Below are 24,727 nucleotides of genomic sequence, written 5' to 3' on the forward strand. Positions count from 1 at the left end.
CAATGCGCCTGTCTTACAATGAGTGCAAAGGGAACTTGGTGAGTTGGAGGCGAGTGTGGAATTTGGACGACATTTGCAGAGCTTGCTCTTTCTTACTAGACCATCACGCCAAAATAACCAGATCTTGGATCCGTACAACGGTGTCAGTTGCCAGGGAGCTGAGCTCACACCTAGTGACCAAACAACAACACGGAATGAAGCCCTTTGCTGCTCTCCCTGCCTCCTGTAGGGAGCAGAGAAATATGCAGCCACACACACTCACATGAATGCGCTCTGTGTGAATCTGTATACACCAGCTGTAACAGATTTATAGCCAATACAGGATCAGCAGAGTGTGAGACTGCGTTCTGTAAAATAGCGGTTTTGTACTTCTATGGACTTCACGGCACACATGTTGAAGCTGCTAGATCCAGTGCTGTAGGTTATGTTTCATGCTTTGTCAGGCGCTCTGAGAAAGTCATGGGAGGGGAAATTGAGACAAGTTCTACATGAGCCTTCTACGCGCCGCATCATAATTACAATAATAAAGAAACCTGATCAGACACGCATACTAAGCTGTGCTCAGAAGCCTTCTCAAGGAGCCAGACCTGAAAACTTCCTCATTTAAGATAAATGAGTGCTGAAATTACATCAGCTCACACCCTTGGGGAAGAGGCAGAATACTTGGAATGAAATTTCTGAAACGTTTTTATTGGGAATGTTTTTTTTTACTGCATAGAAACATTTCTCATGGTTGTAGACTGGCCCTCCGGGTGTCTGATGGCGAAAGGTTACTACTCATTTTTGAAGCTTACAAGGAGAAATGTGACTCTACAAAGGCATTTGTGTGGAAATACATTGGCATACTAGTTTTAGTAGTGCTTGCTTGGGCAAGCATCAGCATCACTATTACTGTTACTCATAGAGTAGGATTTTGAACAAACCTTTCGGCATGTCATATGTGCTGTGGACATGATTGATATCTCAAATAGTGTGACTTAGGGATAGGAACCATGAAGATTTTTTTTTAATTCCAGTTCCTCACATGTCCAGTTAGTGATTTTGTTTTTCTATGAAAAAACGTTCTAGATGTATGCATTTGAGCTGACTTACTGCCTTTTCTTCTTTTATTCCACATTTTTTAGATGCCATGTCAATTTAAAAGAAGTTCAAAAGAAGTTCAGGTTCAGTAACTCTGCGTTTTTTCACCCCTGTTCTTCTGCACTGTGCCTTACACTTTAAACTCAAGAACATGTTCTGTGTAAACGGCCCCTAATTTATTAGTTGTTGGTTGATATATCGGCTGATGTTTGGCATTTTTGTAAATATTGTCATTGGCGATAAGTTTTTCTATTTGGCCGATGTGTCAGGACTTTTATTTTGACAGCCTTTTATTTTGCCCACTGTGTCATTTTCATGTCATTTTTCAATAAATCGATAAATCCAATGTATTGATTTAATTTTTTCCATGAATAAATCCCATATACTTCCTTTGAAGGAGGGACCTGAGCCAATTATGCAGTTCAGAATAACAGAGAATTGTTGGTGGGCTCCTTTGACTAAGCAATCACCCAGAATGCCCTAGAAACATGCCAACAATACCTTATAGGTGTGTAGCAATACATCGCTATATCGAGATATCTCCATATAAAAATGCGACGCTATGTATCATTGATGCAAACTATATGATTCACGATATAGTTAGTTTTATCTAAGGTTCAGCTTGCTGTATTTATTAGGTATAATTCACAAAAATAGTCTAAATCCTGTCATCATGTACTCACCCCTCATGTCGTATCAAACCTATACGTTTATCGTGAAACTTCGGATGTTCAAATGGTTGCGTGATGTGCGAAAACAACACGAGAGTGAGTAAATGCAGAATTAAAATTTTTGGATGAACTAATTTCATCTATTGTATAATAGATCATAATCTCGCTATTGTATTGTGAGTTCAGTATCGTGATTTTTATCGAGTGTATCATTACACCCCTAATACCTTAGCAACAACTTTCCCCACCAGAATATCTATTCTAGTGTCACGCTAACAAGTTTTGCATGGGTAAGCGGCACTCACATTTCCTTGACATCAAGTTTTCAAAAAACTTGATGTCATGTCTACATGAGCTTCCTGTAATTTTGGACCATTCGCTTCTGGACTAGGCTTTGTTTTGATATGTGTGGAATGCATGTACAATCAGAGAGCTATGCATTTATGAAGATAAATGTACACACGTGAATTCCTTCCTCCAGTGTGCAGAAAGATGTTCACCTACATTAAGCAATCACAGTGATTTTCTGACGCGAGAAACATTTTTAGGCTGGAAAATATGCTGTGGGATGCATCTGTACTGTTGCCAGGGGGATTTCCATTTGTAAGGTTTACAACACCATGTACCTGCGGAAGAAAAGCATTAACCTTTAACAAGTGCCCATGTTGCTGCGGTCCATTTGAAAACCATGCGCACACTCGGCCCACAAACCTCGGTGGCCCTGCCAGCTTTGTTACTTTTTAACAAGAAAGTTCTTTTTGTCATGATAATCCCCTTCCGCACTGATAGGCTAAAAATCTGAACTATTTTCCAACACTGGTGTTCAATGTTCAGAAAGCCTGTGGTACATTTGGCACTCTCTCAGTAACTGGCCTTGTGTTCCAGTCCAGCTGAAAGAGAGACAGGTGAATACAGAATAACAGCCTGTCCAAGGGGAATTCACCACTTGTATTCCCCTCTGTATGAGCGCTCATAGGGTTACAGAAAAGCTTAGCTGGCAGATTATCCAGACAGTGCTCAGCTCTCGAGTGAGGACCCGAAACTGCCTTCTGTCAGGGTTTTAATGTACAGTGGCCACAAAAAGTGTTTTGAGACTTAAGCAACACGCAAAAATGTCTGAATTTCACTACGTTAGATATCAGATTGTTAGACTTTTTTTGTGCCACTAAAAACTAACACTTTTCTCAGCCATTTTTTCTGGTGTCAATGTGAATTAATATCATTATTTTAATTATTTATTTTTGTGGACTACCGTTCAAAGTTTTGGGGTCAGTAATTTATTTATTCATTTATTTTTTTTAAAGAAGCCTGTCATGCTCACCAAGGCTGCATTTATTTGATCAAAATACAGTAAAAGCACTAATACTGTGAAATTATTATTACAAATTTAAAACAACTGTTTTCTATTTTAATATATTTTAAAGGATTAGTTCACTTTAAAATTAAAATTACACATATCTTCGGTGTATGTGACTTTCTTCTTTCAGACGAACACAGAGTTATAATAATAATCACCCTGAGGATTTTTAGCTTTATAATGGCAGTGCACGGAAACCACCTGTTTGAAGCTCAAAAAAGTGCATTCATCCATCATAAACGTACTCCACATGGCTTTGGAGGGTTAATAAAGGCCTTCTGAAGCAAAGCGATGGGTTTGTATAATAAAAATATCCATATTTAACACGTTATAAAGTAAAATAACTAGCTTCCGGCCATACGGATTCTACTTGCATCTATCGCGTAACTTATTTATTGCGTAAATTACGCTTTAGACATAAGTAGAATCCATATGGCCATTTGGCCGGAAGCGTGTTAAATATGGATATTTATCTTATACAAACGCATCGCTTTGCTTCACAAGGCCCTTATTAACCCTCCGGAGCCGTATGGAGTACGGTTATGATGGATGGATGAAACAGGTGGTTTCCGTGCACTGCCATTATAAAGCTTGGGAGCATCAGGGTGATTATTAATATTACTCTGATTGTATTCGTCTGAAAGAAGAAAGTCATATACACCTAGGACGGCTTGAGGGTGAGTAAATCATAGGGTAATTTTCATTTTAAAGTGAAATAATCCTTTAAAATGTATTTTATTCCTGTAATGGCAAAGCTGAGTTTTCAGCATCATAAATGCAGTCACATGTCTCATGATCCTTCGGAAATCATTCTACTATACTGATTTGGTACTGAAGAAACATTTCTTATTCTTACCCATTTTGAAAACAGTTGTGCTGCTTAAAGTTCAAAAGAACAGCATTTATTTGAAATAAAAATCTTTGTAACATTATACATTTCTGTACTGCCATTTTTGATCAATGTAATGCTTCTTTGCTGAATAATAGTGATAGTAATTTGAAATAAATAATAATTTATTTATTAAAAAAAAAAAAAAAAATCGTACTAACCCTAAACCTTTAAACGGTAGTGTATGAAGTCAGTTTTCCTGACATCACACAGGTGTCCTAGGACAGTCGTTCCCAAACCTGTCCTGAAGGACCCCCAGCACTGCACATTTTGTATGTCGCCCTTATCTGACACACCTACTTCAGGTCTTGCAGTCTCTACTAATGAGCTGATGAGTTGAATCAGGTGTGCTAGATGAGAGAGACATCCAAAATGTGCTGTGCTGGGGGTCCTCCAGAACAGGTTTGGGAACCACTGTCCTAGGAGAGTAACCATGGGTGTGATTCATCACATTAACTATGAACATAATCCACTAACATTTGACGACCAATTGTGTTAATACTTTTTGTCTTTATTTTGAACATAATTTCCTGTTGCTATGTCTTTCTTTCTATATGTTTTTTTTCTAAATTTTGTTATCTAATGTGGCTTAAGTGTCCAAATACTTTTTAGGGCCCTCATTGGTGCCCACATATGACAACTGGCTCTTATGTTGGGTCCTCAGACTACAGATTTGGGCAGGAAATGCAAATTTTGAAATTTACATAGAGGAATTGGGGTTTTCCCATCTCTTTTTTTTTTTTTTTTTTTTTCCCCCTCTTGATGTCTGTCACAGGAGTGTTGATCTGCTGTAAAGGTAGTTTGTTTGTTTTTTCACTTTGGTTCCATTTCATTCCCACCATCGTTTTGCATATTTTTTGCACTTTTTTTCTTTTTTCTTTTCATGGTCTGCTAAACTCCAGTGACTTTGCTCATGAGTTTCCACTGGCTGGCTGGGGTTACATCACACACCCAGGGCCTCCACTCATGACCTGTGCTTCAAAGCGAGTCCAAACACAGCGCCCCTCTGTTTATAAAGAGCCTTTTGTTTCTGTGTTAATCTACTCTAAGCGTGGGCCCTACTGTAACTTCAACCCTCAACCCTTACACACACACCGTTCCCAAATGCAGCCTGATCTGGAAAACCACACTCATGCTTCACTTACAAAAATGTACCTTGGTCACTATTTTTTTTTTCTGTTAAAATACCAGTGCTTCAGTGCATAGTATTTCAAAGAATGTTATGAATATTATAGCACTTTTTTTTCTTAGTGTAACTAAGAATGGTATTTTGACCAGAATACAATATATTGGTACTATGTTGGTTATTGACCAATATTAGAGTTTATAAGTGTCAGTTGATATTGATGTTTAATTATTCATGATCATTTGTATATTTAGATGACTTTTGCCATCATCTAATGCTCACTTAAAGTAAGTCCTTAAAATACTAAGAATTTAATAACACTTAATAACAAACGGAAGCGCTGCACTTTGTCTACGACGTAAACGGCATAGGAGACTGACAAGGGATGTTATTTTTGTTCTGTTTTTGCGCACAAATATTATTCTCGTCGCTTCATAAGACTAAGGTTGAACCACTTTAGTCACTTTGACTATTTTAATGATGTCTTTACTACTTTTCTGGACCTTGAATGTGGTAATTACATTGCTTTCTATGGGGGATAAAAAGACCTCTCGGATTTCATGAAAAATATCTTAATTTGTGTTCCGAAGATGAACGAAGGTCTTACGGGTTTGGAACGACATGAGGGTGAGTAATGACAGAAATTTCATTTTTGGGTGAACTAACCCTTTAAATGTAATATTTAGCTAATCTCAAAATGAAAATCCATTTTTCATATTGTGCATTATAATGATGCTTTAATTGACTTGTAGTGTTTAAAATGAATGTTTTAAATGTTTAGTGTTTTATTTAGACAGAAAAGTATAGAATTTTAATAGCAGCTGTTTATCAAATGATTATCAGCTTATTGGCCATAATTTTAATGCCAGTGCTTACGAGGGTTTTGTAAGGGTTGCCTGCAGTGAGTGAGAGCTGTACTGATGTGTTGCCCATCTGGGTGCAGAAAGAGAAAATAAATCTCCGGGTGAGGTTTGAAGAAAAGACGAGTCAAACCACTCAGTTTTTGCATGCCAAATCCATGGCACAAACTTTTAAATTGGACTGACAAACTGCTTGTGTATCTGTAAGCGCGTGTGAAAGCGAATATCACACGCACTGTGTATGTCCTGGCAGGCCTGAGCAGACAGATGCTCCCCCCTCCTCAGCAGAGAATCCCCCTGTGCAGCGTCCACAGCTGCTGAACAGAGCCGTGTTTGTGTGTAGCCAGCCTGCTCCACTGGAAATCTTAAACTGCTGGGAAGGAGGAAGTGATCCTGGCAGTTGGCTGCAGCTCTGAGAGCGAGTCAGGAGCTGGGCTGCCCAGTCCTGCGCTCAATACAACAGAATCAGTCATGGAGCCGGATTGCTGTAGAGCAGCACAGCTGAAAGACGACACACACACGCAGCAGCCTTCAGAAAGAGATGGACTGTTTGTCGTCTATCTCAAAGCAATTGACTAAGCGGTCAGGTTGAGCCATCGCAGGCCTGACGGTCATAGTCGTAAAATACTCTGGGACTGCAGGAGTGGGAGTAAACCAGTCTTTGAGCTGAAACCTAACAAATGTGAGGCATCTAAGCATATATGGCCCTGTTTACACCGGTGAACGTGATCAAGTACAGTATGTTCCTGGATCAACATCTTTATGTCAGGTTTAGGCTTACAACCAGGGTTAGGTGCTTCTACATCAGTGTTATTCACCTATCATTTCCCTCTGATTTTAGGGATAAGTTTTGGGTAGGGTTAGGTTTAGGGATAGAGATGACGGAAAAACTTACGGAGAGCATCAGCTTTCATTTCTGCTCTGACAGCCACAAGGCCACACCAAACGCTGAGTTTGTGTTAGAATTCAAGAATGATGAAAGAACAGTTTTTTTGTCTTCAAACCAAACTTGGGTCTTCAGCCAACAAAGTTTAAATCCCGTCTGGCTAGCGCGCTTCCCATTATGTTCACGAGTTAAGTCAATAGGCGGAGAGTAGGCGGTCCTTGTGGCTGTCGAACACATTCAACCACATTTAGCGTTTACACTACGAAAGCATTCGGGTCAAATATGTTTTCGACTACTTTTGGAAGTGGTCGAAAGTGGACAAGCTCAAAACGTTTTAGACCCTGTTTACACCTGTATTTAGCGTTGTCTACTTGTGATCCGACTGACCAAAATGCATCTTAACAAGTATAAATGGGGCCTGAGGTGTGTATTTCCACTTTTCCACCATCAGGCTGAGTGGTTCTAAGAACGGTAGGGAATGGTTGCAGTTATATTTCCACTTGAGCTTGGTTCAGCACGACATGATTACAAACCGTTCTCAGCCCGGAACAGTGCTGGAAGAATACGTGTAGTGACTCCACTCAGGATTGGTCACCTGTCTGTTGTCTGGCTACCAGTTTCTCTGTAGCTGGCCAAGCACACTCTGATCATTCTCCATAAGGCTGTCACTATTTACATCTCATCCCGTCTGTAAACTTTTGATTTACCAAAGCAACAACTGAAGGATTTATATTACATTCTAAAGAGTTCTGTTATCAGCCCCACAGTGGAAAATTATACCGTATCTGTACCGTCTGGACTGGATCAGCACAGAATGGAATTAAGCAGTGAGAACGGTTTGGCCTGACGGTGGAAAAATGACTTATGTATCTATATATGACCCTGTTTGCGCTTGGTGATAACATCTATTTTGGCCGATCACATTTAGAAAGCACTAAATATAGGTGAAAATTGGGTCCAAAGCGTTTTTGAATTGGTTAACTCAAAGGTCACTCAAACCACATTCATAATCACAGTTTTAAACGACTACAGAACTGAGGTGTTCAGCTTAAAATGTCATGTTTTTGGTTAAAAATTAAGTATATATTTGTGATTTAGATTTGCATTTTTGTGCATATTTTATTTTTTGTTCGGATCACCTGAGGCAGATGTTCGTACCGAGTGTAAATGAGCCCATGTGATGCAGAGTAAACTGAATGCCACATCATTACAGAGCACTTGGTCACCATTCACTTTAACACACATAGGATAAGAGGAAGCCTGCAGAGAGCATGAAAGAGAGAAGGTGGTAGAAAAAGCAGAAGTGTATAAAGGGAGTATGCGGTGATGAAGAGGGGAAAAAAGATGAAGAAAAGAGGGATCAGACTTAGATGAGTGTGACGAAACCAGCAGAACAATAGCTAGAGAAGCAGAAAAGAGCGATGGAACAAAGAAGCACATGAACGGATTAATTAAACAAAGAAAGAAAGGAATTTAGAGGAATAAATGTTGGCGAGGGGTAGGAGAAGTACGCCCGGGCACTCGTGGAGGTTCACAGGGCATGAAGTTAATTATGAAGAGAAACTTTATCCTACTGGCTTGTTCAGCCACATTATGCGTTCTCTCTCTCTCTCTCTCTCTGTCTCTGTCTCTGTCTCTGTCTCTCTCTGTCTCTCTCTCTCTCTCTGTCTCTCTCTCTCTCTGTCTCTCTCGTTTTTTTGCCTCTGTTCTCTTTTTATGGATTTAAATAATTCTTTTAATTCTTTTTGGTCAGAATTTTAACTTTATCTGACCCGTTTCTATGAATGGTCACAATTCATATTTAAAGTTAGCATGAAATCAAATTGAGCGGTTTTCTTTCTTACTACACATTCCTGGTTTTATTGTGCTTTATTAACTTTCTCTACCTCTGAAGCACCTTTCCTTTTCTGTTGACGTCACCAAGCCAGCTAATGTTTTAATCAACAGGTGTCATGAGTGTTTCAGAAGGGAAGTTGTCCTCCCTAATCAATTGCAAACCCCGGTATGTATTATCCAACTTCCATGATCAATGTGAATAAAATAAAATCCCGCTCTACTTTTTTTCCTCATCGAATATCCAGTTTCACTTTGTAATACATTACATTAAAAAGGTTGTGAATGTTGTTTTACTTTAAAAACAAGTGTTTCTCATTCTGATGCATTTCTGAGTGAAACTAAATATTCAACTTTAAATATGTAATGTAGGACGGGACCTAATTTTATATGTCGGAATTTGATTGGATTGTGAAAATTGCAATGTGATCTTGTCGGTTCAAAGGCGAACAAAAGTTATTTTGATAAAAGCAAACATGTAGCTCTTGCATTTAATCATGCAGAAAGACCAGGAAAGTAATTTTGTTGTAATGCTTTAAGTATGTCAGAGCAAAGGTTTAGCTTTGATCATACAGTCTTGAATGTATGTTCACTTGTGTGAGATGTCAGCTGATGTTAAGTATTTGTTTCGAAGGGAGTGTGAATCAGGACCCATGTCTTTTATGTATCTAGAGACAGAGCCTCAGGCTGTACAGAGACAGAAAGGAGAGGAGTCGACTGGTTTCCCCACATATGTTTGTCACCATTTGTGTCCAAGACTAAAGGAAAGTGAGTCAATGTTTGTGTGTCCCTGATGAACGGGCCTGCTAATTAATGGTGTGTGAGGATGTTTCCTTGAAAACATATCTGTTAATCATGGGTGAATTTTGACACCAGTATGGTTTTGAGAAAAGCGAAGTTTAATTTAAAATCATGATGCACATCACAGAAAAACAGCATGTTTCTGTGTTAAAGTGCTTTTGATTGGTTGTGTTTTGACAGCTAATGCCCCAAGCTGTTTCCAATGCCACTGATTTTATAATTTCTGTAATTTCTCAAACCTTTGAGTGACTGAGAGACTTTACCATACCTCTTCAACATAGGATCGCTCCTCATCTGTGCTAGATATCTAAATAAGGCCATAGCTGTCCGGTAATAAATCTCCTACGACGTTCTGAGTAAAAGTTTGTGAACTTGCTAGTACAGGCATGTTGAGAGTGTATTGGGTGTAGAATGATCTAGAGTTGTTTATGGTGTAAACCCACAGGCTGAATCTCTGGTGTCGTGCCGTTAACAGCAGTGGGAGGCTGCGCTTTCCCAGAGACAAAGACAAGCCCTGATCAAGATGTTCCCAAACAAATCTTTGTGTGAGTGTGTGTTGTGATGCCTACTAGCCATTAGTGTTCGTACTCGGAAGGGCTTTTCACACTTGAAATAGTTAAAGGGATAGTTCACCCAAAAATGAAAATCCTGTCATCATTTACTCACACTCAAGTTTTTCCAAAACTATGAGTTTCTTTTTTCTGTTGAACACAAAAGATGATATTTTGTTACCAAACAGTTGATGGTTCCCATTGTATTTTTATTTATTTTTTTCTCCATACTATGAAAGTCAGTCAACTGTTTGTCCATCAACATTCTTCAAAATATCTTTTTATCTTCAGAAGAAAGAAACTCATGCAGGTTTTAAACAACTTGAGGGTGAGAAAATGAATTTTGATTTTTGGGTGAAATATCCCTTTAACCTTGGGTTATTCTAAACAGAATCTTGGGTTATCTTGATTCACGTTTCACACTGCTTACAATTTACCTGTACTTATTTACATATTTGCTGTATCATTGACTGGACGAGCGCAGTGCTCAATCTCTTGATATAAAAGCTCTAGCATTGTGTATGTGCGTATTATACATTGCTGACCGTACTATCAAGTTTTTTTTCAGACTATTAAGGTAAGAATAAAAGTTTCTTCTTCACTCCGATTGACGGCTTCTAAATTACAAGTGTGAAATGTTTTTTTTTTTTACCTGTGGTAAAAAGTGGGGTTTAGAACAACAATAACCTGAGGATAAGCGCAGTGTGAAAAGCCCTACTCTGAGATAATGTGTGTGATTGTGAGCCAATAAGAGATTTGAGTGCACAAGTAAGGCCATGATGGGTACATACTCACAGCTGAGCGATTCTCATAACTCTCTAGGCTGACGTGGTCTACTGAAAGCTGTAGGTGACTGAAGTGTTTCCCAGATGTGTGTAAGCGACTTCTGGCTACCAGAAACTACTTTTTTTTTTTTTTTTTTTTTCACAGAATGCTGTGTTTTAGCGAGGTATGTCACATGTTTGAGGTGTGTTGTTCATATTTACTGCTCTTATTTGGGTATCTGAGGCAGGTTTTTCAAGGCGCTTTGTGAGAGCTGATGTTCTCTTGTTTGGGGTACTTTTTTTTTTTTTTTTTTTTTTTTTTTTTTTTTTCAGTTCAACAGCTCTCTAAGAGGAGATTGGTATTTAAACATGTACTACTTGCATACTACTTATTATTTTAATACGTGGGATGTAAGTTAATAGTATATAGTACACATTTTCTGTACCCATGGTATACCCAGATGATTTAAAGGGTAAGTTCACCCAAAAATGAAAATTCTGTCATTTATTACTCACGCTCATGCCGTTCCACACCCGTAAGACCTTTGTTAATCTTCGGAACACAAATTAAGATATTTTTGTTTAAATCCGATGGCTCCGTGAGGCCTACATAGGGAGCAGTGACATTTCCTCTCTCAAGTTCCATAAAGGTACTAAAAACATATTTAAATCAGTTCATGTGAGTACAGCGGTTCAATATTAATATTATAAAGCGACAAGAATATTTTTGGTGCGCCAAAAAAAAAAAAAAAAATAACGAATTATTTAGTGATGGCCAATTTCAAAACACTTTTTCAGGAAGCTTCGGAGCATAATGAATCAGCTATTTAAAACTTGACGTACCATGGGTGCAGCAGGCGCAATGATATTACGCAGCGTCTCTCACAAATGTCTCCATGGTTGCAAGGCACGCTCCCTGTGCCGTACCATTGCGCCTGCTGCACCCATGGTACGGCAGCAAAGTTCCTTGATTATTACGCCGGCATGAGAGTATAGTTCCTAGTCATATCGGCCTAGAAAATTGCAACTTTTCATTTTCCGTCGGTCTTAGTACACGATGTAACTACAGAAGAGTCAAGCTTTAAATAGGAAAAATATCGAAACTCTTTGGTCATTTTTGAGCGAGATGCTAACGGTCTGATCAGATTCAATGAACTATGCTAAGCTATGCTAAAAGTGGTGGCGCTAGACCCAGAGATCGGCTGAATGGATTCGAAAATGGTAAAAACTCAACTGTTTGGGGAGTTGGAAAATGAGCCTATTTTCAAAAAAAGTGGAGTGTTCCTTTAACCTTCCATTCCAGTGTGATGAATTGCCAAAAGTAATATCACTCATGATTGTTAACGTTGCTTTCTTGACTCATTATTTGATTGGACTGCCAAATTGGATTATGTTAAAATTGGACTCAAAATATTGTATTCGTTTTATTAATATTTTGAATTAATGTAGACAACAATCTAGCATACTACTGTTTGAAACATTTAAAGTTGCATTATATGTCCAGTTTCACAAACTACTTTTTTAAATGTGTGTGTGTGTGTGTGTGTGTGTGTGTGTGTGTGTGTGTGTGTGTGTGTGTGTGTGTAGTGTACATAGTTCCTGCTAGTGATCTGTGATGCATCAGTGACCACATCAATATTAACCAATATTAGCTTTTTATCTTCAGCATTGGTCTGATTGTAAAGATGATATATCAGAGAAAATAATGGCTTAATACCAGTTTTCGCTTGAAGCATGCTGTTTAAAAATATAGACTAAGCAAGATAGATTTATGTTGACTTTCAGATTAGATATCAGCTAATTACATAAAAATAATTATTGATATGCATTCTTAGATTCAGCAAATCAAAGGTGCAATAGGAGATTTTCGGAGAGGCTAGCAATATCAAGCTAGCTTTCAAATCATAACGTCCCACCCTTCCTTCAGATCGCTCATACGTTGACAGGCAGGTAGTATTTCATATTACTTCATTCAAATATAATGATTGGATGAACATTTTATGGTCCTGCGCCTTCCACAGACGATATATATGTATAAAAATACATTTAGACTGTTTAACATAGTGATTATCAGGATATGAGGAGACTTTAAACCAGTATAGTTTATATATATATATATATATATGTACTGTATGTGTATGTATGTGTGTGTGTGTACAGTTCTGAAGACACTGCCAGTCTCTGCTCAGGCTGAAGTGTTTGCGGTTATCTTTTTGAGAGGTATCACACTGTCGTGCGACAGAGACTTCACTTAAAGGAAGCTCAGAGCCAGCAGCCCTACGCCCTGTGTGCCTGCCATGCTCTCTTTGGCAACAGCAGCTGTATTTTTATATTTAGGAAGGAAGTTCGCAAAAGAACTTACACCAACCACGTTCTGTGCAAAGCATTAAGCAGTTTATTTGCAGGATGAATTTCTAATTTAAATTCACCATCCCCCGGCTTCTTGCTTTCACTTGTGTGTGTTTTCATGTATGTTTGTGTGTGTGGGTGGTAGTGGTCTATCCTGTCAGGGGTCTTTTTGTGACTTTGTTCATGAATGAATTTAAAGGGCAGGCTAGACAGCCTATTGATATGGTCATAAAACATTCTTGTGATGGTATACAGAGCTCAAAATTAACTTTAAGCCTCACCTGCCAATGGAGAGAGAAATAAACAACCATAAATATTTTTTATTTTCCCTTTTATATTATTTTTTGTGTGTATAAATATATGTGTGTCCCTGCTGAAGTGCAATTATTTAATTTTTTTTATCATATGGAAGGTGAGCCTGTCGTTGAAACATCATTTACTCTTATTTTGGTTTTGTTGGCTTAATGAGACAAAAGAAAAAGAGCAAAAAAAAAGGTGAAAACGACAAAACTTGACTCCTTCTGACAAAACTTTTGATGATAACTTTTTCCGTTGACGTAAAAGCGAGAAGACGTGAGTCAATTTGATTTGAATCACTCGCATAGTTCCATTTAAACCAGGTAATGTTGCGTTTCCTAATAAATTTGCTAGCTCAAAGGTGAGTAACCCCAGTTTCTGTTCTCATTTGGATCTTGGCGAGAGTCAAACGACCGCATCAGTGTACTCACGAGTCAAGAAACAATATGATGCTGTGATGATCAGAAAGTATTGTTGTTTCATGTCTGACAGTCTCATGTGTGTCTCCCACAGACCCCCAGTGCCTGGGCCGATGAATGCGGAGAGAAGAAGAGGAGCTGTCACAAGCGCTCAGCCTCCTGCGGCAGCACTGACCAGCTAAAAGAGGTCAGGGCGCGTTTAGGGCCTGATCTCCTCTCCTCCCCCGTGCTTTGTTCCATTCAGCAGGAGCAGGGCCGGGGCTGGACCCCCTCGTTGTCTTTCTCTCCCCCAGTGTGAGATTGTGGATGAGGAGACGGGGCAGCAACAGGCTGTTGGGGGTGTTGGGGAGGGGGAAGATGGAGGCTGTCATTATCATATTATTGGCAGGCTCTAGTGAACCAGAAGCAGTCTGGTGTCACCTCGTATTACACCCTCCCTTCCTCCTGTTTGTGTGTGCACCCTTCCTTCCCCTGTCACATCCTCCAGTGGCTTCATACACGGTTCTCTCTATTCAGCCTGTCGTCTTCCTCTCCTCCACCACTTCAAGGGTCTCCACCCTTCGTGTATCTCTGCTGTGCCTCTTTAGTGTTGGAGATTCACAACTATCTACATGTACATTATCTTCCTGCCACTCGTTATCTCAACTGCCATCTCTCACTGCTCAGCCGACTCTAAACTCTAGTGTGTGTACTAGTGTTCTACTTCAGAGTTAATTATTTTCTACACAGTCAGCAGGTCATATGTGCACTCACACACGCTGTAGGCAAATCTGATGGAAACCTTCCGAGCTGCCTATCTAGATGGATTATTTGAATGCAGTATTATTGTGGTTTGCATGAGTATTGCAGTTTGCTGCCTATGCGGACCATTTCAAATCAGTCAAATGTGAGGTTCAGTTTCAGTTCATATACTCTCCTAGAAAGTATCTGCCTCAGCTGGCAGTGAGGGACCTCTCTCTTTTGGAACAGCTGTTTTCTCTAGTACAAGCATCACGTCATGTACCTTCACAAACGAGCATCAAACAACACAAACACCTCTCCACTATAGTCACACACAGATAAAGCCCACACAGAGCCATTAAGACCTGGTCAGAAATGCCTCTGTGGTAATTAGTGTTGTCACATCCTGGCTGCTACAGGCTAAAGGTGAGATTATGCTAACAACATCTCATTAAGGGCTTCGCTCATAGTCTGTATTTACTGACTTGAGGCTGGGCTTAAAATCAACATCCGATCCCATCTGTACATGTATTCCCCTTCTCTTCCTTAGGCTGGGGAAAAGAGTGAGGGAGCGGAGGGTGTATTTGTTTTCTGCCTAACAGACGGATGTTTATAAAGAAAAGAGTACTAATGTAATCGATCATAAGTGTTTTTGTAAGCGTGTGTTTGGGGTGGAGAGGCTTGGGGTGTTTATTTGTGTACATCACTGAGTACTTGTAGGAATTCAGTGCCAGGAGACAATCAACAATCTCAACTGACCCTGGGCTTTGACTCGCCCATTACTAGGGTTTAATAAGACGTAACGTACAGTCATTATAGGGCTAAAAAATTGATTAATCACAATTAATCGCATCTAACATAAAAGTTTGTGTTTACATAATATGTGTGTGTGTAATTTATTTTTTAATTTATTTTATTTTTTGACTACTTTTATATATAAGATTTATTCAGATACCTTGAACATTTCATTCATTAATACAGTTAATACAGTTTATTCACTATAGTTTAAAAAAATGGTAATATAATATGAAAAGATCTCAGAGTTAAACTGTGTCAGAAAAAAATAATCTTAATTATGTCAGATAACACTTAAGCAAAACATGGTCAGGTCAAAGTGTCTGAATAATTTTTGGTTCCAAATTTTTATCAATTTTACTGGTAGTCCACTGTATGAACATTTTTGGGTATAATATGTCACAGTTTACTTTATTTTGATATCCTCACTTACATTAATGAACTATAGTGTCCTGCACCCACTGGAAAAAATATATCAAAAATATAAAAAATGTCTAAATAATATATATATATAAAATACACACACACACACATATATTATGTAAACTTGTATGTTGAATGCGATTAATCGATTTTACAGCCCTGAGTCGTTATAACACAATAAACTCAGGACCATGCTGATGTCAACCTTTTATTGGTTTATTTTGCAATAATGACCACCTGTCAAGTAATTTTTTTTTATTTTTAATATTCTACGGTGTCTTTTATCTAAGAAAGAGAGCTTTGAAAGTTCACATAAAAGTGAGAAATAATGTTTGTCCTGACAGTCTCTCTCTCGCTCTCTCTCTGCATGTTTCAGATTGTGAAGCTGAGGCAGCAGCTCCAGCGCAGTAAACACAGCAGCCGTCACCATCGCGACAAGGACCGCAAATCTCCCTTCAATGGCAACCATGCTGCTTTCATCCAATCACAGGTGAGCTCTTTCTCACCTGCTCTGAACCCAGAAGACCCGGTGGAGAAGGTTACCTGGGGTGGTGTGTTGCTGGTTACCAACAGGAACACTGTGGGGTTTTATTTATTTTATTGGTAACACTTTACAATAAGATTCATTAGTTAACATTAGTTAACTACATTAGTTAACATGAACTAATAATGAACTGCACTTCTACAGCATTTATTAATCTTTGTTAATGTTAATTTCAACATTTACTAGTACATTATTAAAATCTTGTTAACATTAGTTAATGCACTGTGAACTAACATGAACAAACAGTGAACAACTGTATTTTCATTAACTAACGGTAACAAAGATTAGTAAATACAGTAACAAATGTATTGCTCATGGTTAGTTCATGTTAGTTAATACATTAACTAATGTTTAACTAATGAACCTTATTGTAAAGTGTTTTTTTTTTTTTTCCTCATTGATTGTTTTTAGCAGTATTTTTTGCCAAATTTAATAATTTATATATGTACACTACCGTTCAAAAGTTTGGGTTTGCTAAGATTTTTTAAATCTTTTTGAAAGAAGTCTCTTATGCTCACCAAGGCTGAATTTATTTGATAAAAAGTACAGTAAAAACTTAATTTGAAAATTATTATAATTTAAAATAACGTTTTATTTTTTGTATTATTTAATATATTTTAAAATATAATTTATTCCTGTGATGGCAAAGGTGAATTTTGAGCATCTTTACTCCAGTCTTCAGTGTCACATGATCCTTCAGAAATCATTCTAATATGCTGATTTGCTGCTAAAGAAACATTTCTTAATAATATCAATGTTGAAAACAGTTGTGCTGCTTAATATTTATTTGGAAACCATGATACATTTTTTAAGGATTCCTTGATGAAAGTTCAAAAGAACATCATTTATTTGAAATATAAATATTTTGTAACACTATAAATGTATTTGCTGTCACTTTTGATCAATTTAATGTGTCCTTGCTGAATAAAAGTGTTAATTTTTCAAAAACAAAAATCTTACTGACCTCAAACTTTTGAACAGTACATCCCTTACATTTATTAATTTATCTGATGCTTTTCTTTTCATTGAAAAACTTCAGTAGGCCTGCATTGTTTTGCTTAGCTCATTAAGAAGTGCATACGTGTCCTAAAAGTGCCCATTTTACTTGTGCGCTGCTGTGATGAACAGACCAAACAACTTTACTGACTGAAAATCTTCTCCTCAGCCAGTCATATCTGCCACATTATTGATACACGAGAGAGAGAGAATGTCTGTTTGTTAATATAAGCGTAGTACAGTTCAGTGAGTGCACTTAACACCAAATAAGCAGAAAAAGAAACTGTACACAAACGTTGTGTATCATCAATGCAGTTATAGTTAAGAACTAAAAGTCATAGTTATTCTGCCACATTCTCTCTCACTCATTCTGAAAGAACTTGAGTGGGTAAGTGTGTGGGTAAGCATACCAGTGTGTAAAAGCGTGTCATAGTGTGTCTGTGTGTGTACTTGCACTCTGGTCTTAATTGGCAAGACCAGGTGCAGGCTTGCAGGCTGTTTCAGAGTGAAAGACCTCTCTTCATGAAGACAAAAAACAGTGAATAAATTACTGCAGCCTCTCGCTTGGCCGTGTCTCCCTCCCTCCCTCCCTGCCTCAGTCTTTTTCTCTCTCTCTCGCTCTGTTTTGTGTTTGTCCATGAATTAGTCCAGCATGTGGTGAATGTGCCGCACGCCTGGTCTTTACTGTACTATAGCTGCCAGCTAGTCAATTAAAGGCCACACTCTGTCCAGCCTGCTGGATGTGTGTTTTTGGGGCTCGTTGTGCGGCTGGGGCTTTTTTTTTTTTTTTCTTTCTTTCTTTTTTTTTTTTTAAAGTGCATGTGGTGGGCTCAAGCACCATCTGTTGTCTCACTGTATTCATCTTTTGTGTTTAATCCTCTGAACTGTACTCAGACTCAGCCCCTCTATTGCACAAAACACCAAACTACTCACAGCTAGGTCCGAATTAGACAAGAATACTGATTTGACCAGCGCAGATGTACATCGTACAGATTCCCCTCTAAAAATCTGTGTTCAGAATGGATTACTAGCTTACTATTGGATGTGCAGTATACTGTATACTTCAAGGTGCATATTTACAATATCAAGATTTACAATATTTATATTATTATTCATATATTTATATTATTCCAAGACAGTAGTAAAATATTAATAATCACTGTCACATGACTCCATTACATTTTCATGTGAGTGGCATCCAATTGGAAATGAAAATAGTTAAATTTACGTTTCTCTTCCCTTACTCTGCCTCATTCGCTTTTGTTCAGTGAGAGATTTGCAGCATTGCCTCAGTGTGAGAAAGCATATGGAAGTGGTAACCTGTTATTCCAGGAACCCAGAATACCATGTGATCATTTAGTTATACACAAACATAGACTTGCATCTGCCGTCCCCTCCAGCAGATGTATGTGGGGTTGATTGAACGGTGTATCATTAGTCAATGCCATTTCGTTCTGCCTCCGACTGCTAGGAAGAGAACTACAGGAATCTGAAATGGAGCTGGATTAGTTTTTTTTGAAGGTTTATTTATTCAGGGGCTTTCTCTGCTGTGTATTAGCCGTAATTTGAAGCAGCTGAGGTTGAGTTTAGAGCCGGAGAGATGCCCAGGCCTGGGTAATTATAACAAGCATGCATTTATTTGGAAGTGAGGTGAGGGGGCATGTTTCTGCGCCTCAGGCTGAGTGGTCGTGATGTTTCACGGCTGGGCCATTGGGGTCGGGTGACGCCCAGTGGGTAATGTAGACTGTAAACTCTCTGCCTTCCATCAATGACCTGTCTGCAGTTGTTTTGTGACCGTACACACTTAGTCTGACCAAGTTCAACCCCCAAATTTTATCGTAAACCTCCATTTCTCTCAGTCTCTCTGTCTTCCATTTCCTTTTTGTCTTGGCACTCTGATGTAAAAGCACTTTCCTAAAGAACACACACAACGTGACCTCCGTGTCGAGGGGGAGGGCTGCAGGGGTGTGTGTGTGTGTGTCGTCTCAAGGGCTGAGTCGGGTGTACGTGGGGGTGTTCTACCCATTATGTGCGTGGAAAGCAGCTAAAGATGAAGTGGCAGTCATGAAAATGGCATTCTTTCCAGAAATAAAAGCCCTGAAGAGGGGGAATAAGAAAAGAAGAGGAATGAAAGTTGCATTTGAAGACTTTTATGAGAAATCCGGCCATAAGGTCAGCAGCTCCATGAGAAGAAAAGAAGAACATCAGAGGAGACACAGAAACATGGGTGAACAGCTGTGGAGATGTTTGGGAATTTTTGCTTTGTAACGGATTGCAGAATCGACAGACTTGATCATAGGCCATACTTAGAGTAGACGCCATATTTGTTATAAATAAAAACAAGGCGGTTGTACAGTCTGTTCATTGTGTTGTACCTGTGTGTCAATAGCTCAGCTACAGTAACAAAACATTGAATCATGTCTTTCCAGAAATTTCCAGTGGACAAAAAATGAGTTGTGTCCCAATTGACGCACTTATACTATGCACTATGTACTCCACCGTCTAGGTGTCTGAACCTGCTGTCTACTGTCCTGCAGAGTTTAGCTCTAACTTACCTCTACACACCTGCCTAAACGATTCTAGTATGCCCAGTAAGACCTTGATTAGCTGGTTCAGGTGTGTTTAATTGGGGTTGGACCTAAACTCTGCAGGACAGGAGCAGTACTGGACACCCCTGGTCTATTGTATGAGTGATTTACAGTTATTTCATCATTCTACAACAGAGTCTGATAATAACTCCCCTTCCACTATGTCAGAAAAGCTGAGACAGCTGAGTTCACGAAGTATATGCCAGTGTAGTTTGTGTAAATGTGCAATGAAGTTTGGCAAATACAGCAATGTGAATTTCTGAAATGGGTAACACCCCTTGTCTTTTTGAGAGTGAAAATGAGGATGTAACATTGTACATGTGCATTTATAAGCTAACCTCCAGAAACATAATAGAAAGGTCTGAAAATGCATTTCATGATCCCTTTAAGTTAGCATTACACATTGCATGGCTTCTACTTCCATCCCTTGTTTTTGTTTGCATCAAAATTCAAATAATAACATCTACTCTGATCAATAACAATAAGAACTGCCAACTATATTCCCTAGTCATGCTAGGTATATTAGCATGGGCCTAAGTAAGCTAGCGCCACTGTACTGAGCGCTTAGCACTTTGTGGTCAGTTTGTTAGTCCTAGTCGATATTGGTAGACCCAGCAGGCCCTCAGATCTCCATGACATTCAGAGTTTGATCGTTCATGTGTGATATATTGCAGGGTAAAGGCCAGTGATAAAGGACCCTTCTAACACACAGCTCTTGGCTTTGTTCTGTATCTCCTCTGCTCTTCCTGTCTGCCGTGTGCTATGCTCGATGATCAATAATTAACAGTATTTGGTTGCTTTCTGTTTTTGTCTGAAGGATTGAGCACATCTTTCCCCGCATTCTTGCCATTCTCTGTGTGGAGTCCAGAGCGCCTGCTAGTGTCAGAAATGAGGAGTGCAGAGGCAGTGTGTATGCCGTCCCTGAAGGATTCAGAGGAAATGATGTACTCTACTCTGTTTAGCTTTAGTTTGATCTCATTTCAAAGTCTTACCTTTAGAAATGAATTAGCAATATTTCAGGCTGAAAGTTAATCTCTGTCAACAGAATCTGAAGCATGTTGTCAAATGGCAAAAAATATTACATCAGTTTGTAAAAAAAAAAAAATTATATATATATACAGGTGCTGGTCATATAATTAGAATATCGTAAAAAAGTTCATTTTTTTTATTGTAAATTATTTTAAAAAATGAAACTTTCATATATTCTAGATTCCCTACATGTAAAGTAAAACATTTCAAAAGGTTTTTTTTTTTTAATTTGTTGATTAGAGTGTACAGCTAATGAAAGTCTAAAATCCAGTATCTCAAAATATTAGAATATTTACATTTGAGTTTCATTAAATGACCATCCCTACAGTATAAATTCCAGGTATCTTTTGTTCTTTGAAACCACACTAATGGGGAAGACTGCTGACTTGGCAATGGTCCAGGAGACAATCATTGACACCCTCCACAAAGAGAGTAAGTCACAGAAGGTCATTACTGAATGGGGTGGCTGTTTACAGAGTGATGTATCAAAGCATATTAAATGCAAAGTTGACTGGAAGGAAGAAATTGGGTAGGCAAAGGTGCACAAGCAACAGGGATGACCGCAAGCTTGAGAATACTGTCAAGTAAAGCCGATTCAAACACTTGGGAGAGCTTCACAATGAGTAGAATGAAGCCGGAGTCAGCGCATCAAGAGTCACCACACTCAGACATCTTCAGGAAAAGGACTACCAAGCCACTTCTGAACCAGAGACAACGTCAGAAGCATCTTACCTGAGCTAAGGAGAAAAAGAACTGGACAGTGAATAGTGGTCGAAAGTCCTCTTTTCAGATAAAAGAAAATTTTGCATTTCATGTTGAAATCATGGTCCCAGAGTCTGAAGGAAGACTGGAGAGGCACAGAATCCAAGCTGCTTGAAGTCTAGTGTGAGGTTTCTGAAGTCAATAATGATTTGGGGGGGGGCGTGACGTCTGCTGGTGTTGGTCCATTGTGTTTTATCAAGTGCAAAGTCAATGCAGCCATCTTCCAGGAGATTTTGGAGCACTTTATGCTTCCATCTGCTGACAAGCTTTATGGAGATGCTGATTTCCTTTTCCAGCAGGACTTTAGCATCTGCCCACAGTGCAAAAACCACTTCCAAGTGGTTTGCTGACCATGATATTACTGTGCTTTATTGGCCAGCCAATATGCTTGACCTGAATCTATGGGATATTTTCAAGAGAAAGATGAGAAACAGTCGATCCAACAATATACAGATGATCTGAAGGCTCAATAGTGCCTCAGCAGTGCCACAGGCTGATCACTTCCATGCCACACTTCACTGATGCAGTAATTTGTGCTAGGAGCAAGTCATTTGCTGTAATATGTCCTGCCGATCAAGTATTGAGTGCACAAAAGAACATACTTTAAAGAACTTGAACTTTTCTGTTTTGCAAATCCATTATTTGATTGATCTTAGGAAATATTCTAATATTTTGAAATACTGGATTTTGGACTTTCATGAGCTGTACGCTCTAATCATCAAAATTTAAAAAAAAAACTTTTGAAATGTTTTACTTTACATGTAGGGAATCTAGAATATATGAAAGTTTCATTTTTAAAAATAATTTATAATAAAAAAATGAACTTTTTGATGATATTCTAATTATATGACCAGCACCTGTGTGTGTGTGTGTGTGTGTGTGTGTGTGTGTGTGTGTGTGTGTGTATATATATATATATATATAAAATATGCATGAAAGAAAGGAATTCTCTGTGGCAAATGTAAAATTCCCACATAGATTGCACTTGGAAGGGTTTTTAATCAAAACTTTTAGCACTTTGTGTAAAACCTACTCTTGCAGTCCAACTAAAATGATTTTCTTTGGTAATCAACATGTCTCAGGTGCTTGTCCTTTAAACTTCCCTTTTTTGGTCTTACTGTGATTTTTAATGTGTTGTCTTTGCCGGGGCTGATGAATTTATTGGCAGGACTTCTGATGGATCAAGTTTTTTGATCACTTGTGACTTGTATTTTTCTAACCTTCTACTCAAACATTGACTAGAACAATAGAAGCTTCTCGGGTTCTGTTTGATCTGAGTTTTTCGAGTGGTTCTGAACCTGAATGTGTTGTGAATCCAGAGAGACAGAAGAGATGCGTTTGTGAGTCATTTGAGCTTGCGTGGGGCTTTGGAGGGGTCATGCCTTTAAGTCTCTACACAAACCTTTAGTTAAGCACCGGTCAACAACTTCAGCCCCATGAATCTCTTGTTTTTATAAAGACCACAGTGGTCAAAGAAAGGCTGACGTGAAAGTGCCCAGTATAGCTATCAAGGCCTGGAGACCTTTCAAAGGGATTCTTCTGTCTAACCTCTCGTTTTAAAGGCAGACTGTGGTAACCAATACAGGCCTCCATACCAGTGAAGAAAGGCCTTTTACATGCTGTCGGGAAGACTTTCACTGTTTTACTGAGGCTTCAGTGCGTGTCCATGGACACTGAGTTTTTTTTTAATCCTTGTAATTTGGTACAACTAAAAGCAACAGGGCACAATGAAGTTATTTATACATGCAGTTTTATTTCAGTGTACAATAGCCCCTCAATTGTAGTTGAATTGTAAGGCAGCATCCAAACTGAAATGGAGCCTCATAAGTGGCTAATTTGGGACATGCTACATAGAAACTCTCACAAATAGTGCTGCTCGCATGATGCTTACGAATGGTGCCACTCCCAGTTGATTCCAGTAGAGTCTAGCATTAGCACATGTTGCTATGCTAATGTTGTGATACTTTAAAGGGTTAGTTCACCCAAAAATGAAAATTCTGTCATTAATTACTCACTCTCATGTCGCTCCACACCCGTAAGACCTTCGTTCATCTTCAGAACACAAATTAAGATATTTTTGATAAAATCCGATGGCTCAGTGAGGCCTGCATTGACAGCAAGTTAATTTACACTTTCAGATGCCCAGAAAGCTACTAAAGACATATTTAAAACAGTTCATGTGACTACAGTGGTTCAACCTTAATGTTATGAAGCAAGGAGAATACTTTGTGTGTGCCAAAAAAAAAAAAAAAAAAAAAAGGACTTTATTCAACAATATCTAGTGAAGGGTGATTTCAAAACACTGCTTCATGAAGCTTCAAAGCTTTACGAATCTTTTGTTTAGAATCAGTGGTTCGGAGCGTGTATCAAACTGCCAAAGTCACGTGATTTCAGTAAACAAGGCTTCATTACATCATAAGTGTTTCGAAATTTCAATGGTTCACCACTGGGGGGGCGTGACTTTGGCAGTTTGATGCATGCTCCGAACCACTGAGCTTTCTGGGCATCTGAAAGTGTTAATTATCTTGCTGGCAATGCAGGCCTCACTGAGCCATCGGATTTTATCAAAAATATCTTAATTTGTGTTCTGAAGATGAACGAAGGTCTAACGGGTGTGGAACGACATGAGGTTGAGTAATTAATGACAGAATTTTCATTTTTGGGTGAACTAACCCTTTAATAGAGTTCAGCAGTCAGGTTTTTAAAGACAGACCTGCTGTGAGTTCCGAAGTTGGTAATTGATGGTATATGTTTTTGTTGAATCCATCAGCCTGCGTTATTTCAACTTATTTTTGAAATAATCATGTTCGATAGTGGAATTTCTTGTGAGAAACTACATTACCCACAATTGTGTATAGAAATCTCCACCAATCAGAGAATAGCGACAACCAAACCACGTCAGAAGAACTCTTCAGCGGCCACCAACTCCCATGAAGCACTGCGAATGACCTAGATTCAGTTTCCCTATGCTATCCCAAATAATAGTT

General features: G+C 38.7%; 1 protein-coding gene across 2 annotated transcripts in view; it reads left to right on the plus strand.

The window, feature by feature from the left end:
- fam117bb (family with sequence similarity 117 member Bb) overlaps positions 1 to 24,727 on the plus strand; it is a 48,716-nt gene that overhangs the window by 14,758 nt on the left and 9,231 nt on the right. The window contains exons 3-4 of one of the 2 annotated variants that reach the window (XM_051905888.1): positions 13,978 to 14,070; positions 16,198 to 16,311. In XM_051905888.1, coding sequence (XP_051761848.1) covers positions 13,978 to 14,070; positions 16,198 to 16,311 — 207 coding nt within the window. The remainder of the gene's footprint in view (positions 1 to 13,977; positions 14,071 to 16,197; positions 16,312 to 24,727) is intronic. The other variant, XM_051905889.1, reaches the window with a different exon arrangement.

Source organism: Ctenopharyngodon idella, chromosome 9 (assembly GCF_019924925.1).
Source record: "Ctenopharyngodon idella isolate HZGC_01 chromosome 9, HZGC01, whole genome shotgun sequence".
NCBI lineage: Eukaryota > Metazoa > Chordata > Actinopteri > Cypriniformes > Xenocyprididae > Ctenopharyngodon > Ctenopharyngodon idella.